General features: G+C 34.0%; 1 protein-coding gene across 5 annotated transcripts in view; it reads left to right on the plus strand.

The window, feature by feature from the left end:
* The window catches only part of CSMD3 (CUB and Sushi multiple domains 3), a 1,234,985-nt gene that overhangs the window by 1,088,505 nt on the left and 129,661 nt on the right, over positions 1-16,819 (plus strand). For all 5 annotated transcript variants that reach the window (XM_050802135.1, XM_050802136.1, XM_050802137.1 and 2 more), the window contains one exon: positions 16,375-16,493. In XM_050802135.1, coding sequence (XP_050658092.1) covers positions 16,375-16,493 — 119 coding nt within the window. The remainder of the gene's footprint in view (positions 1-16,374; positions 16,494-16,819) is intronic.

A 16,819-nucleotide genomic window follows, 5' to 3' on the forward strand; every position in this document is an offset into this window, starting at 1 on the left:
TGGTAAGTGAAGATATTGTTTTAGGGTACAGCTAGAGCAAATATCACAAAACAGAAGTATGAAGAACGAAAAAGTGAGGTAGCAGGAAATTAAATGAGAGATGAAAAGTAAGTGGGACTTACAAGCCATTGTAAGGACTTTATTTTTGCTCTAGTTGAAATGGAAATCATTAGGGAGATTTGAGCAGAGGAATGACATGCTCTGATTTACAAGGTATTACCATGTTCTGCAGTTCTAATGCTTAAGTAACAATTGTAATTAGCATTCTTGAATTATCTCTCTGCATGAATATTAAACTACTTTTGGGTAGTGTGTTGCGCATTATTTATTTCCAATAAGACACAAGATAATGTGTTGCTGGTTTTATGTCCTCAATGAATATTTGCTGGAAAACTGAAAAACAAAACAAAACAATGATTATGTTTTTCTGAGCAAGATGATCACTTTGTATGACTATGGACTATGCCTTGGCTATTATCACTCAGTACACAAATACCTGATGACGACTTCTTCTTCTTCTTCTTCTTCTTCTTCTTCTTCTTCTTCTTCTTCTTCTTCTTCTTCTTCTTCTTCTTCTTCTTCTTCTTTTTCTTCTTCTCCCTTTTCTTCTTCTTCCCCTCCTCCCTCCTCCCTCCTCTCTCCTCCTCCTCCTCCTCCTTCTTCTCCTTCTTCTTCTCCTCCTCCCTCCTCCTCCCCTCCTTCTTCCTCTTCTTCTTCTTCTTCTTCTTCTCCTTCTTCTCCTTCTTCTTCTTCTTCCCCTTCTTCTTCTTCTTCTTCTTCTTCTTCTTCTTCTTCTTCTTCTTCTTCTTCTTCTTCTTCTTCTTCTTCTTCTTCTTCTTCTTCTTCTTCCTCTTCCTCTTCCTCTTCCTCTTTTTCTTCTTCTTCTTCCCAACAGCAAACTGTCATCTATTTATTTGATTTTTATTTATTTTTTAGTTTTTCTTTTACTTTAAGTTCTGGGATACATGCACAGGGTTGTTACACAGGTATACACGTGCTATGGTGGTTTGCTGCACCTATCAACCCGTAATCTCGGTTTTAAGTCCCACATGCATTAGGTATTTATCTTAATGCTTTCCCTCCCCTTGCACCCTGACTCCCAACAGGCCCTGGTGTGTGATGTTCCCCTCCCTGTGTCCATGTGTTCTCATTGTTCAGCTCCAACTCATGAGTGAGAATATGTGGTGCTTTGTTTTCTGTACCTGTGTTAGTTTGCTGAGGATTATGGTTTCCAGCTTAATCCATGCCCCTGCAAAAGACAGGAACTCATTCTTTTTTGTGGCTACATGGTATTCCATGGTATATATGTACTACATTTTCTTTATCCAGTCTATTATTGATAGTTACCAAATACCTGACTTCTAACAAGCTAGTTGCACCAAATGTGCTAGTTTCTATTATGTTCTTTTGTTAATTGCTTATTAACGAAGGAGAACTGAATTTCAAAAATTATACTTTTTAGAGGAAGAAAAATCTTACTTTTGTTTGTTTTTGTAAATTTTTTCTTCTTTTCAAGCATTAAACAAATCTAAAAGTTTAAAATTTTAAGTAAAGTTTTCTATATAGCTGAGTTAAATGCTTTAATATGTTTTTCCTTTTAAAATAATAAAAGCAAAGAAGACTATTTAATAATATGATAAGTACCAATATTTGAGGCGCACATTGGCTTGTCTATGACTACTTTTAAAGTGTGGTAGACCCACATTGTAAATAGCCATTCGTACCAGAGTATTATGAACTGTAAGCATTTGAATGATTGCTTAGATTCTTTAATACTAGCTAATAATATCTCCATTGTCATTATTATAATTATAATAATGGTTATACAACGTTATGTTATTATCGTTATATGTTTAAAAATCTAACATTTTCAAGTACTCAGTATATGTCAAGCACATTGCTAAATGTTTTATTGTTGTATTTTTATTTAATTTTTAAAATAACATGAGGCAGATACATTTTTAACCCTATTTTACAAATGGAAAACTATAGAGAATAATCTCAGCGCTTAGGTACTTTTAAGTTAGTAAGTAGTAGAGTACACCTCAGATAATTTTATTCCAAAGCAATCAGTCCTAACCCCTGTATTATATCCCTACTTATAACCTCCTCCCATTATTTTTCATCTTCATGTTGCTTTTCAAATGTAAGAACAAACCCATTCATTTATTCATCAAGTATTTATTGAGTACCCGTTAAATGCAAGGTACATTTTCTAGGTGTAGGTGCTGCAAATTTGTGTTACAGCCAGCCCTAAAATATTTTTAGACTAATTAATAGTAAGGACATGCAAACAAATATAGTAGCTGCAAAATGGTGTAAGCACTATTAATATGTTTATGTAAGTCAATACTTCTCAGATAATTGTGCATTGCAATCATCTTGAAGTCTTTTGAAACTCCAGATGATGAGGCTACCAACCCAAAATGTCAAGTCAGTTTATCTGAGATTCATTCAAGTATTTGCATTTTTACCAAGGTCCCAAGGTGACTCTCACAATGACCAAAGTATGAAAAGTTCTTGTATAATTTAGATGATGAACAAATAAGGTGGAGATCATATGTATTAGGGGTTACTGGTGGTAGAGTCAGGGAAAACCTCATCAAAATTCAAAATAATTCATTCTGGCAAATAGGAATTTAAAGATAGATATGAAAATGGCTTGGCATTTGAAGGGACCTCCTGGAATGCAGATAGATACAAGAGCATTTACTCTGGAGTCAGACTCAGGTTTCTGTCTTGGCACTGCCATTTGATGGCCATGTGACACTCAGAAAATTTTTGAGATTCCCTAAAAACCAAGTTATCTCACCCATAATGCATAGTTCTAATTTGAAAGATTGCTTTATAATTAAATAAATAAAGTGCTTATTGCAATACCAGGTACATAGTAAACCCTTAATAAATGCTACCCTTTATAGCTGATGAGATATACCCACATAGCTGGAGTAGTCAAATGGTATAGATTTAAAATGTGGCATAGGCTTTTTTCTTGGAGAAATAGTAGCCTCATTGAAGGACTTGAATTTTTAGAGTAACGTAAGTTTTGAAATTTAGAGAGGCCTTTTTATTTTGGAAAGTGAATTATGCATTACATGGTGAGAATAAGCCCAAGGAAATAAATTTAAGAGGAGGCTGTTGCATTGGTTCACAAGGGAAACTCTGAAGGCAGTAGTTGTGGTTGTGTAGATGAAATGGCAGCAGATACAAGAGATATTAATAAGATATAATTGAAAAGCTTTATGGCCAATTAGATATTGGGGATGAGAGGGAAAAAGAGTAGAGGATGATTCTCAGGTTTCTGGTCTTCTATTTTGTTTTTCACTTTAGATAATATCACTTCTTACATGATAACAGTTTTGCTTTAATTAATTGGAGAGCTGACCTTTCAACTCCCTAGACTTTTTTGTTTTCAGCATCTAGGTGTTGACTTAATTATATCAAGGTCAGCATAAGTGCTTTTATTTAACTGTAGTAATTGGGTCTCATGTGTTTCAGTGGAATCTAGGAACCAAAAGTATTTTCTAATTTCTAATGATAATGATACTGACAATATAAATGTATTCTTCAAAGATCTTCAAAGAGTGAAACTTGTATGGAAGGTGGATATGGTGCTACTTGTAAAGTAAGAAAAAAATTGTAATATGATAGCACATTTATTGTATACATATATTTTAAATATTTATAGTCATGCTGCTCAAACTATTTTCTTTTGGAGGTTATAGATATTCCACAAATAAATTGAATTGGTGGAGTTTTTCTAAGTTACAGATGTATAAAGCAAGGTAATAAATATGAAGGGACTACAAAAGGTTTATAGAAAAATGAAAGTATAGAAAAGTAGAATTTATATAGAAAAAAGAATTAAAATGGAATTAAAATGTAAACTTAAAAATATGAACTCTATTTCTCAACAAAGCTCTCTCAAATTCAAGACACTTTTGTAAGCAATGATACCAACCATTTTGTCCATCTCTAAGGAGGGTCCTGGGAATTTAACCATGTCAATGCCATCTTTTTACATTATTAAGAAAAATGGGTGCCCTGTAAAGAGTTTTTTAAGATGACAAAATAAAAGGAAGTCAAAAGGAGCCAAATCAGGACTATAAGGTGAATGCCTGGCTGGGTGTGGTGGGTCACACCTGTAATCCCAGTACTTTGGGAGGCCAAGGCAGATGAATCACCTCAGGTCAGGAGGTCCAGATGAACCTGGCCAACATGGTGAAACCCCATCTCTACTAAAAAAAAAAAAAATTAGCCAGGCATACTGACATACACTTGTAATCCCAACTACTTAGGAGGCTGAGGCAAGAGAATCGCTTGAACCCAGGAGGTGGAGGTTGCAGTGAGCTGAGATCATGCCATTGCACTCCAGCCTGGGTGACAAGAGCAAAACTCCATCTCAAAAAAAAACAAAAAACAAAAAAAAAAACCCAAAACGTGAATGCCTAATTATTTCTCATTGAAACTCTCAAAATTACCCTGTTTGATGAGAATGAGCAAGAGCATTGTTATGGTAGAAAGGACCCTCTGGTGAAACTTTCCTGGGTGTTTTTCTGCAAAAGCTTTGGTTAACTGTCTCAAAACCCTCTCATAATAAGGCAGTGTTTTCCTTGGTTTCTCCAGAAAGTCAACCAGCAGAATGCCTTGAACTTCCCAAGAAACTGTTGCCATCGCCTTTGCCCTTGATCAGTCAGTTTTTGCTTTGACTGAATCACTTCCACCTTTTGGTAGCCATTGCTTTGGTTGTGCTTTGTCTTCAGGATTGTACTGGTAAAGCCATGTTTCATCTCCTGTTACAGTTCTTCAAAGAAATACTTCAGGGTCTTGATCCTACTTGTTTAAAATTTCCATTGAAATTGAAAGCTCTGTTCTTGTCTGCAGCTGATCTGGGCACAAAAGTTTTGGCATCCCTTCAGTGGAATTGTGTAAACTGAACCAGTTGAGATGTCTAGGCAATTACCTATTGTTTCTTCTGTTAAACATTGATCCGCTTCAATTAGAGCACAAATGAGATGAATTTTTTCCTCACAAATTGATATGAATGGTTTGCTTTGCAGGCTTCATCTTCTCTCATTCCTTCTTAAAATGAGTTATCCATTTGTAAATTACTGATTGTTTGGGTGCATTGTTCCCATACACTTTTTGTAAAGCATCAGTGAATTTCACCATTCTTCCACCCAAACTTCACCATAAATTTGATGTTTGTTCTTCATATAATTTTTGCAGAATTCATATTGCTCTGATAGGGGAATTTTTCAAACTAGTATCTTATCCTTCTTGGTGCCTGAAAGTAGATTCTATTCAAACATGTTATAAGAAGATGGTAGAAGTCCATTTGATTAAAAAAAAAAAAAGGAAATCCATGCATACTTTTTTCATGATATGCATTTTTACAAACTTTCTGAAGTCTCCTTGTATAAATTTCTCAATTTATATCTTCACCCCAATTGTTTTTCTTAAACTTTGATGTCTTCTACTGATTTTGTGCTAACAAAGATTACCTAACATATAAATAAGTTTCAAATATTAATGGAAAGGTTGAGAAAAAGAGCCAATTTTGATTTCTGTTAAAAACAAGGGGATTGAATATGGAAGAGGAAGGAGGCAGGCAGAATTCAAGAAAATGTATTTGCTTGGCAATTTTAGGAGACATAGGAAAATTGAGGCAAATATACCAGATATTGGTGAAGACATATCTCTCTATTCATTAGTGAGAAGTTTAAACATTATTTAGTGGCTGCTGATTACTATTTTTAGTATTTTATGATATAGGTTATCGTAAGTCCAAATAAAGCTACATCATTACTTGTATTAGGAATGTATGTTGATTACACAGTCATGTGAACAAATTTAGTGTGCCAAATTCACAGAATTTGCCCCCAATTTTTCTCACATGAAATATTCAAGTTTTCTTTTTCCTGATCCACATTAGCACTGGAATATGGGAATCAATTCATAAACTGACAATTTTTGCTTTCTGGTGTGTTTGTTTTTTAAAATATATTTGCTCCTGTTTGTAATTTTATATCATGCATGATCATTTCTGTTGTTAGGGAAAATGATCCTAGTTCATGGAATGTCATTAAATATATTGATTGTTGGTAGGCTTCTACTAAGAGAACTTGTACTTTCCAGTTGTCCTGCCACTTGGATTTTAGTAAAGCCTCAGCATTTATAGTCTTGGATTAGATGCTTTCCCTGATTGTAACATGAATATGTCCTTTCCATCTCTTTTCTTTAAATTTGAAGAGACACACATTAAAATCTCACTAATGGCAAATCCTAGAGGGACTTTGCAGAATCTATAAATCAATGAGCAGAGTTCCATTTTGAACTTATAAAATATACATATTTTTAAAAGAGAAGACTGCATGCAGTACTGGTGTTTTCAAGGTCCTTTGAAGATCTTTAGAGGTCCTCAAAGATCTTAGGACGTAGTCCCTGAGGAAGGCAAAGGTACATGTTACCATAATGAGTGGATTTTCTCTTCCTCTATACCTAAGATCACACGATTATAATTTTCAGTAAAATCCTAGGAAAACTTGGAAAGTCTGAAAGCATCTTTCTATCCCTTGCAGTAATATTTTAACAACATAAAATTAGTCTCAAAATAATAAATGCCCAGAAATGTATCCACTTGACTCTATCTAATAAATAGCAAAAGATTTGATTCAGCACAACTGTTATTATATTTTACTGCTTCCCATCTTCAAGCAATATGCTTAGGAGATAATGCATTAGGTCTTAATGAGTTTACTTTTATAATCACTAAAAATGGTCTTCTCCCTTGAGCTAATTATATAATTGATTATTTAGGGAAAACAGGGGTTTTAAGATTAATTGTATTTTTACTTACACTAATTTTCTTGTTTTAACTAGTTTATACACATCAACATCTCCTAAATGTAATAAATATTAATTGTAGAAACACCTCCTGCCCAAATTAAATTATTAGTATTTGTCATTTCTAATTTCAATTGCCATTAAGTCAGAATACATTGCATGCAAATAAGTATAATTGATCTTTATAAACACATTGCACTTCTTAACCCTATAAAGCCCTTACAGATTGATCACAGTTTGTTTCCTTTTATTTTGATCATGTTTTATTTTCTGATTATCTCATTGATTTTTCACCCCTTTGTGGTGATGATTTAGAGATAGTTTTAGCTTAATCTAGGTTTCTGAATTTTGTAAACATTGTGTTTTTTTCTTCATACATTTTTCTAGTTATATCATGAGCTAGGGACAGTGGTCCTGGTAACCAGGGTTTTCTTACACTGAATGTAATAAGCTTTTAGCTGCATATAGAAGAAGTTTCTCATGTTGAGTCAGTTGACTCAGGGTGCTTAAATTTGTGGTGCTTTATATAAATATTTACATATTTTTTATATTAATAGTGCTAGAGCACACATGTGAAATCTCTTGATCTTAAACAGAAATATACCCTTCGTGACAACAGGAAAATTATGAATTTAAGAGTTATTGATCTAAAATACAAATAGACATCCTCACTTCAGTGCCTAAAGCCCTTCAACAATAGTTAACATTTGTTAGGCACTTCCAATATTCCTGGCACTACTCTAAGTATTATGCATGCATTTCTTTAAGTATCACAGTATGACTATGAAGTCACTAAATAATCATCCCATTTTATAGGTGAGGAAACTGAGGCATAGAAAACATCTCAGGCTTTAAAACAAACCAACCAACATGCAACTAGAGGAGCCAGGATGCACACAAAAGGTTGTGGTTTTAACTCTGAATTCTCCCTGCATTAAACACAGAAAGTTAAAATACCTGTGTTGGTTAAGATTTCTATTCATATTCATAGAATATGAATAGTCTATATTCTGACTTCCATTTCAGCTTAATTTCTTGCTGTCTTCCACAGAACACTACAATGCGTTTTTGAGTAAAACACTTCCCTCCTTTCCCAAAAAAAAGAAAAATCTCTAAGAACTCCATTCGTTTAATATGTTACTTTCTGTGACAGAACATCACATACCCCTACCTTCTCAGGATAATGAATTGGTAAAATACATAATATTTCAGTACTCATATGGGTTACTTCTATGGAACACTTATCTAATTAAACAAAGGATGACATTCATTTATTGCAACTGTTCCACCACACTCTAATCATCTGTCAAATCAACCTCCTCTCCTGTTCCATTAAGAGTCTCTTTAGAGCATGGTTGCTTATGTTGCTGATTGATCCATGCATTTCTGGAATTTAACATGATACAGAGCACACAATAGGTACTCACCAACAGCTTATTCAATGAATGAATAATACCTACATGTCATGATTCCATTTAACTTTTTGTTCATTTAACTTAGTATTATTCTATAGGCTAAAATTTGATAAGTAGTGTGTATTACTGAGTATTCATTTACTTATACAGAGTAATTCTCAGTTAAATATCAGTTACAGTAAACATAGGTAAAGTAAATAAACAAAGCATTGAGGATCAAGGTGAATGTTAGTGTAGCCTGGGCTACATGTTCCCAAACCGTTGGTGCCCATCAGTGATCATAGTCAGAATTATTGCTTCCAAAAAAGTTTATCCACAAATATTCATCAAGTTACTTGTTACATGATTAGGTATTTGACAGAATATTTGTTTAGTAGATTAATCAATTGATTCTGAGGTACATTATGCCAGAAAAATGTCTGCATGTTTACCAAAGCAGTTTTCTACAAGTCTTCAAACTATTAACAGTACACCAACTCATATTGGATTCACCCTTCGATTACCACAAATGTCTACACTATTTTTGAACTCTTATCTTTATAATGATAGATGTGGAATGTCAAATGATAATTTTGGTATATCTTTTTAAAACCCTTAAAGGTAGTATCAACATAGACATAATAGTTGTCTTGTGTCCACGATTTACAGAGAAGTTTAAAATCAAAGACGTGCAACATATTTAGAATAAAAAGATCTTTACTATCACTAAATACCACCTCTGGTGCGAAGACACCTGATTTAACATTTGTTTCTTTCTCACATGAATGCAAAACCAATATTTTTGGTCTGCATTTTCAATAAATTGATACATAGGTTGTCATGTCAAATTTATGAATTAGTTTTTCCTTTAACAAAACAATGTTACTGGGTTTCTTAGCAGTAATTAAACATTTTCCCCTCCATGTCCTCCTATCTCAATGCATTAATCACTCATATGAAATCAATTTAGAATACTAGGACATATATATGTATATTAATATACATATATATACACACACATTTATTTACACACAAACACACATTCAGAACTACCAGCTATAAATGATATGATTAACAACATTTCTGGTACAGATTGATTGCTTTGTGAACAGAATTGGAAAGCATAAGTTTTGGTTATAAATAAATATTAGTAATGTGAAGCAGTAAGGATTTAATATTTTTGGCCAGGATAACTGTCTACAATAACTTGACAGCAGACAGACATAACTGTATGCAATTTTTTTTAATGGATTTGTCCCTGGATTCATTTCTTATGTTTCTTTTTTAGGGGGCTACAACAGCAGATTAATTGATCCAATCCCATTAAAAAATATTTAATCAGAGAGCAGCTTTGATTGCATAATTTTACAAAATTTATACTCATGAACTTTAAAATGACTAAATGTTTTGGTATTTTTTGTTAAGCAGGAGACTAGCCTTGGTTAAGCAGAAAAGAAGCCTTTTCAACATTTCTACAAAAAAATTTTCTTATCGATTCTTACAATTAACTGATAGGTTTTGTCACTTGTAAAGAAGTGAAAAACAATTCCCAAAGATATTTTAGAGTTAATATTTAACCACTTAGAGATTTATTTGTGTAAATTTTAAAAATGGCTTCAAAATTCAAACTGTAGGACTTTCATATATTTTTGTTTCATTTTCTTATTTTCTTTATTGCACATGAAAAAAATCGACTCCAAAAAAAAAAAAAAAAAAAAAAGAATGAAGCCAGCAACATAGGACTTACCTGATTATATCATTATTTTCTTCCCTGACACAAATCAGTTGCTAATTGATCTCCTCAACTGAACTTAGCTAGCCCAATTCAATATCACCTAGAAAAATAGAAGGGAATATGTTCTTGCATTTCTAAATTTTCTGCTAGTACTAATTCATCTAGATTTTAAGTTATTTTATTATATACAAAAATAATTTATGTTATTTTAGAAAATTTGGAGATGCAGGAAAATACAAGGAGTGACATACAAATCACCAGTAATCGTATAATCAAGAATTACAACCGCCACTATTTGGCATATTTATGTTTTATTATTTATCTCTGTGATTATATACATGTAAGAATTTGTTTTAACTTGCAAAATTGCTTTTACCTAGTTTATAGAGTTTTGTGTCATTTTTTAAAAAGTTAAAACACCTTCACAAACATTTTATTTTGTTCATGTATATTATGTAAAATCTTGTTTAAAAATGAGCTATATTCAGCTACCTCACTAACATAGTTTTATTTATTCTCCTCTTGGAGAAGGAAACTACTACTACTGGATTTTGATAGTTTTATATATATATGTCCCTGAATAGAGTGTTTTATTAGAAAGGAAGAGAAATGAATGTGTACAAAATTTGGCCTTCTCAGTGAGAATGACTGCAAGAATGACCTTACTAGTGAAGAGTAATAAATTTACTGTTCAAGACTCCCAAGAAACTAAAATTGTACCAAAGGAAGGTGACATTGTATAGACAAGACATACAGGTTTGTATCATAGTTCACTGTTTTTGTATCAGTAGTTTCTGATAAAGGCTCTACGAAATCAGATGAATTTGATGTGTGAGGCTCATCAGCGGGTATTAAATAAGATTAATACATACGGAAGGCAATTTCTATCTCTTCTTAGATTCCCAAATCTGGTTGGAGAAGAAGGATGTAAACCCTTAACCATTTAAAATTAGGTCACAATTTAATGGTAACCAAGTTTTTCTAGGTCCATAAATTCAACACTACAAAAAGGAATGGAACATGATGCATGCTTGGAGACCTAACTAATTAAGGCACTGGGCACTGGGATTGCAATGTACAGACTCTCCTTATCTAATTCCAGACTGCCTCAAATGTATTCCCAAATGACCACTTTATTCCTGCTCTTTACTGCCTGACTTTCTAATCTAATCAAAACTCTATCAAGTCACTGCTTTTATGGCATTTTCTATTGTTAAATGTCATCCAGTTTGGCATGATTTAAGCTACTCTAACCATTGTGTTATTAGATAGCTTTCATTTGCCTAATTAGGCATTAATATTTACTAAGAAATAATCTAGATATAGGGATATACACTCTTTCTTATATTATTCATTCATTCATATAAGTAATGTTTATTGAGTACCTCTTCAAGACGTTGTGCTTTAATGGCCTTTCTGGAGCTTTCATTCTCAGATGGGAGATAAATATTGAACAATTAATTGCACAATTATTTATTTATTGTCAGTTTGCGTTAAGTGTCCAAAAAGTACTACAGAGTGGTGCTACAAGAATATCTATCAGAGAGAAATAATCTGGCAGAGGAATGAAGGAATATATATATATAAAGTATTCTCATTCTTTAGGGTTTAGTTTTCAATGCTTTTTTAAAATGAAATCTGCATGTATACAGTATAATGCTGCTGGAATGGTGACCTCTTTTTTTAACCCATTTAAATAGACATTGGATTACCTTGAAAATGTAAATTGCAGTAATAAACAATGGCTTTTAATGAAGATGAAAAGTTTTTAATAATAATAGTTGCATATTTGAAAAATGTTTTGGTAAAAAAGCAAACATTGGCCGGGCGCGGTGGCTCACGCCTGTAATCCCAGCACTTTGGGAGGCCGAGGCGGGCAGATCATGAGGTCAGGAGATCGAGACCATCTTGGCTAACACGGTGAAACCCTGTCTCTACTAAAAATACAGAAAAATTAGCCAGGCGTGGTGGCGGGTGCCTGTAGTCCCAGCTACTCGGGAGGTTGAGGCAGGAGAATGGTGTGAACCCAGGAGGCGGAGCTTGCAGTGAGCCCAGATTGTGCCACTGCACTCCAGTCTAGGTGGCAGAGACTGCATCTCAAAAAAAAAAAAAAAATTGGTACTCCTGAAACTTATTCATTGTCATGAGAACAGCATGGGAGATACTTTCCCCCATGATTCAATTTCCTCCCACCAGGTCCCTCCCACAACACGTGGGAATTCAAGATGAGAATTCCCACGTGTTGTGAGAAGAGACAACATGGGAATTGGAATATGGTGGGGACACAGCCAAACCATATCATTACTCATAGATTTTCAACCCTTGCCCTCCTCTTTCTTTCCCCCACCCAGTAACCCCCAGTGTCTATTGTTTCCATCTTTATCCCCATGTCTACCCAGTGTTTAGCTCCCACTTATAAGTGACAACATGTGGTATTTGGTTTTTTATACCTGCATTAATTCTCCTTGGATAATGGCCTCCAGCTGCAGCCACATTCCTGCAAAGGACATGATTTCACTCTTTTTTATGGCTGCATATTATTTAATGGTGTATATATATACCACATTTTCTTTATCCAGTCCATCAGTGATGGGCACCTAGGTTGATTTCATGTCTTTGCTACTGTGAACAGTGCTGTGATAAACATACAAGTGCATGTGTCTTTTGGTAGAATTTTTTTTTTTTTCCTTTGGTTCTATATCGAGTAATGAGATTGCTGGGTTAAATGGTAGTTCTAAGTTCTTTGAGAAATCTCCAAACTGTTTTCCGTAGTGGCTGAACTAATTTACATTTCCACAAACAGTGTAAAAGCATTCCTTTTTCTCTGCAGCCTTGCCATCATCTGTTTTTTTCTGACTTTTACATCATAGCCATTGTGACTAGTGTGTGATGGTATCTAATTGTGGTTTTGATTTGCTTTTCTCTGGTGATTACTGATGTTGAGCATTTGTTCATGTTTGTTGGTCATTCATATGTCTTCTGAGAAGTGTCTATTCATGACTTTTGCCCACTTTTTAATGGGGAATTTGTGTTTTGCTTGTTGACTTGTTTAAGTTCCTTATACATTCTGTATATTAGAGCTTTGTCAGATGCATAGCTTATGAACATTTTCTCCCATTCTGTAGGTTAGTTGTTACTCCTCTAACAGTTTATTTCGCTGTGCAGAATAGGTCTTACTTGTCAATTTTTATTTTTGTTGCAATTACTTTTGAGGATGTAGTCATAAATTCATTGCCAAGGCCATTGTCCAGAGTGGTACTTCCTAGATTTTCTTCTAGGATTCCTGAAGTTTGATGTCTTACATTTAAATATCTAATCCATCATGAGTTAGTTTTTGTATTTGGTGAGAGATAGGTGTCTATTTTCATTCTTCTGCATATGGCTAGCCACTTATCCTAGCACCATTCATTAAATAGAATACTTTCCCCATGGCTTTTTTTCGGTCAACCTTGATGAAAATCAAATTGATGTGGATCTGTGGCTTTATTTCTTAGTTCTGTATTCCACTCCATCCATCACTGTGGTCTGTGTCTGTACCAGTACCATGCTGTTTTGGTTACTGTAGCCTTGTAGTATAGTTTGAAGTAGGCTGTGTGATGACTCTAGCTTTGTTCTTTTTTTGGTTTAGGATTATTTTGGCTATTTGGGCTTTGTTTCAGTTCCATATGAATTTTAGCATAATTTTTTTCCCAGTTCTGTGAAAAATGATGTTGGTAGTTTGATAGAAATAGCATTGAATCTGTACATTGGTTTGGGAAGTATGGCCATTTTAACGATATTAATTGTTCCAATTCATGAGCATGGAATGTTTTCCCATTGTTTTTTGTCATCTGTGATTTCTTTCAGAAGTGTTTTGTAGTTCTCTATGTAAAGATCTTTTACCTCCTTAGTAAGATGTATTGCCACGTATTTTATTTGTTTTGCAGCTATTGTGAATGGGATTGCATTCTTAATTTGACTGTCAGCCTGGATGTTGTTGGTCTATATAAATGCTACTAATTTTTGTACATTGATTAAATATCCTGACACTTTACTGAAGTTGTTTATCAGTTCTATGAGCCTTTTGGCAGATTCTTTATGGTCTTCCAAGTATAAAATCATGTTGTCAGTGAAGAGAGAAAATTTGACTTATTGTTTTCCTTGTTGGATACCTTTTATTTATTTCTCTGGCCTGATTGCTCTGGCTAGGACTTCCAGAAGTATGTTGAGTACAAGTGGTGAGAGTGAACATCCTTTTCTCGTTCCTCTTCTCAAAGTGAATTATCCCAGCTTTTGTCCAATCAGTATTATATTGGCTGTGGGTTTGTCATATATGGCTCTTATTATTTTAAAATGTGTGTCTTTGATGCATAGTTTCTTTAGGGTTTTTATCATTAAGGGATGTTGGATTTTATTGAAAGCTTTTCCTGCATCTCTTGAAATGATCATATGGTTTTTATTTTTAATTCTATTTACATGGTGAATCACATGTATTGATTTGCATATGTTGAAACAACCTTGCATCCCAAGAAGAATCCTATTAGATCATGGTGAATTAACTTTTTGATATGCTACTGGAGTTGGTTTGATAGTATTTTGCTGAGGATTTTAGAAACTGTGTTCATCAGAAATATTGTCCTGTATTTTTCTTTTTTTGTTGTGTCTTTGCTGTGTTTTGGTATTAGGATGGTGGTGGCCCTTGTAGAATGAGTTAGGAAAGTCCCTTCTCCTTGATTTTTTGTAAGTTTTGGTAAATTGGTATCAGCTTTGTTTGTATGTTTTGTAGAATTCAGCCATAAATCCATCTGGTCTGGGACTTTGTTTTTATTTTTGGTAGGTTTTTATCTTACTGATTTAATTTTAGAAATCAGTGGTCTGTTCAGGGTTTCAATTTCTCACTAATTCTAACTTGGGAGGTTGTGTGTTTGCAGGGATTTATTCATTGACTCTAGATACAAAACTCTATCTTGGGAGGTTATGTGTTTCCAGGAACTTATTCATTTACTCTAGATAAAGAATAAGTTCTTACCTAATAAAAATAATGAAAGTGTTTTAAATTACATTCTTATCTCCTTATCAGAAAAATAAAATACTGAATTCAAGTAGCACATAATACTTTTCAGGTCTCAATGAGACACCAATTTTTCCCGTTTTTCTCCTTTCTTTCTTTTCGTTTTCTTTTCTTTTCTTTTCTTTTCTTTTCTTTTCTTTTCTTTTCTTTTTTTTTTTTTTTTTTTTTTTTTTTTTGAGATGAAGTCTCGCTCTGTCACCCAGGCTGGAGTGCAATGCCACGATCTTGGCTCACTGCAACGTCCGCCTCTTGGGTTCAAGCAATTCTCCTGCTTTAGCCTCCCGAGTAGGTAGGATTACAGGCACCTGCCACCACACCTGGATAATTTTTCTGTTTTTGGTAGAGATGGGGTTTCACTATGTTGGCCAGGCTGATCTCAAACTCCTGACCGCAAGTGATCCACCCGCCTCAGCCTCCCAAAGTGCTGGGATTACAGGCGTGAGCCACTGTGCTTGGCCTCTCCTTTTTGATTATAATATCTTCAGAGAAAGAAAAGTTCTACTTACAACTATATTTTTAAAAATTTAAATATAATAAGAATTACATCAAAATGTACCTCATGAATTTAAAAACTGATTCAGAATAAAAGAAGAAAGAGTTAAGCAAGGAAGATAAAATGGCAAATAATTTTTTTTTTTTTTTTTTTTGAGGCGGAGTCTCGCTCTGTCGCCCAGGCTGGAGTGCAGTGGCGCGATCTCGGCTCACTGCAAGCTCCGCCTCCCGGGTTCGGGCCATTCTCCTGCCTCAGCCTCCCGAGTAGCTGGGACTACAGACGCCGCCACCACGCCCGGCTAATTTTTTTTGTATTTTTAGTGGAGACGGGGTTTCATTGTGTTAGCCAGGATGGTCTCGATCTCCTGACCTCGTGATCCGCCCGTCTCGGCCTCCCAAAGTGCTGGGATTACAGGCTTGAGCCACCGCGCCCGGCCTAAATGGCAAATAATTTTTTTAGTTTTTGCTAAGAATGTTTTTAAAGTATTATTTCATTCTATTATCATAATAAATTCTTTTTAATTTTCATGTAGGAATTTTCTTTTCAGAAATTTTTACTTTTGTTTCACAGTAGAAAACAATTAGGCCTGGAGTTAAAACACGATTTAGGTATACTCACACAGCTAGTTTAATGACTGGTGCTGTAAAAATTTAAAAAGTATAACTTTATAATGGTGTTCAAATGTGCATTGCTCTTAGCATCTACAGTTAAATCTTTTTCACAGAACGTTCTCAACGTCTCAGTGTAGTATCTAGTTTGATAAGACACTGATATTCAATGTTAGCAACTTAATATGCATAACTTAAGCATTTATCACTTGAAAGGTACTTAAATTGTTATCATTAAATATTCTTAGCAATTGGTTTGGATTCCTGTCCTGAACCACAAACTCCTAGCAGTGGAATTAAAATTGGAGACAGATATATGGTTGGAGATGTGGTATCCTTTCAGTGTGATCAAGGATATTCTCTTCAGGTAAGTCTATTTTAAAGTTGTGGTTTTGATTTTCATTGCCCTTTCAGAATATTTTACAAATCAATGATTGATAAGCCATGGGTTTTATAACATTGTTCCTGGTTTGCATCTTAAATCAAAAGGGTGCTCAATTTGTTAATAAAATGTACGCATGAGAAGTATTGCTGGAATGGACTAAATTTATTTTGTTTGGAAGTTAAAAAAACTGATTTTGAGTCAAAATTAGGAAAGTTAGGAAGTCCTTTCTTCTTGATTTTAATTAACTAAATTAAAGTCTTTACTTTTAAAGTAAAAATTAATGTTTACTTTTGTCTCTATTCACATAG

This window comes from Macaca thibetana, chromosome 8 (genome assembly GCF_024542745.1).
Source record: "Macaca thibetana thibetana isolate TM-01 chromosome 8, ASM2454274v1, whole genome shotgun sequence".
Taxonomy (NCBI): Eukaryota; Metazoa; Chordata; class Mammalia; order Primates; family Cercopithecidae; genus Macaca; species Macaca thibetana.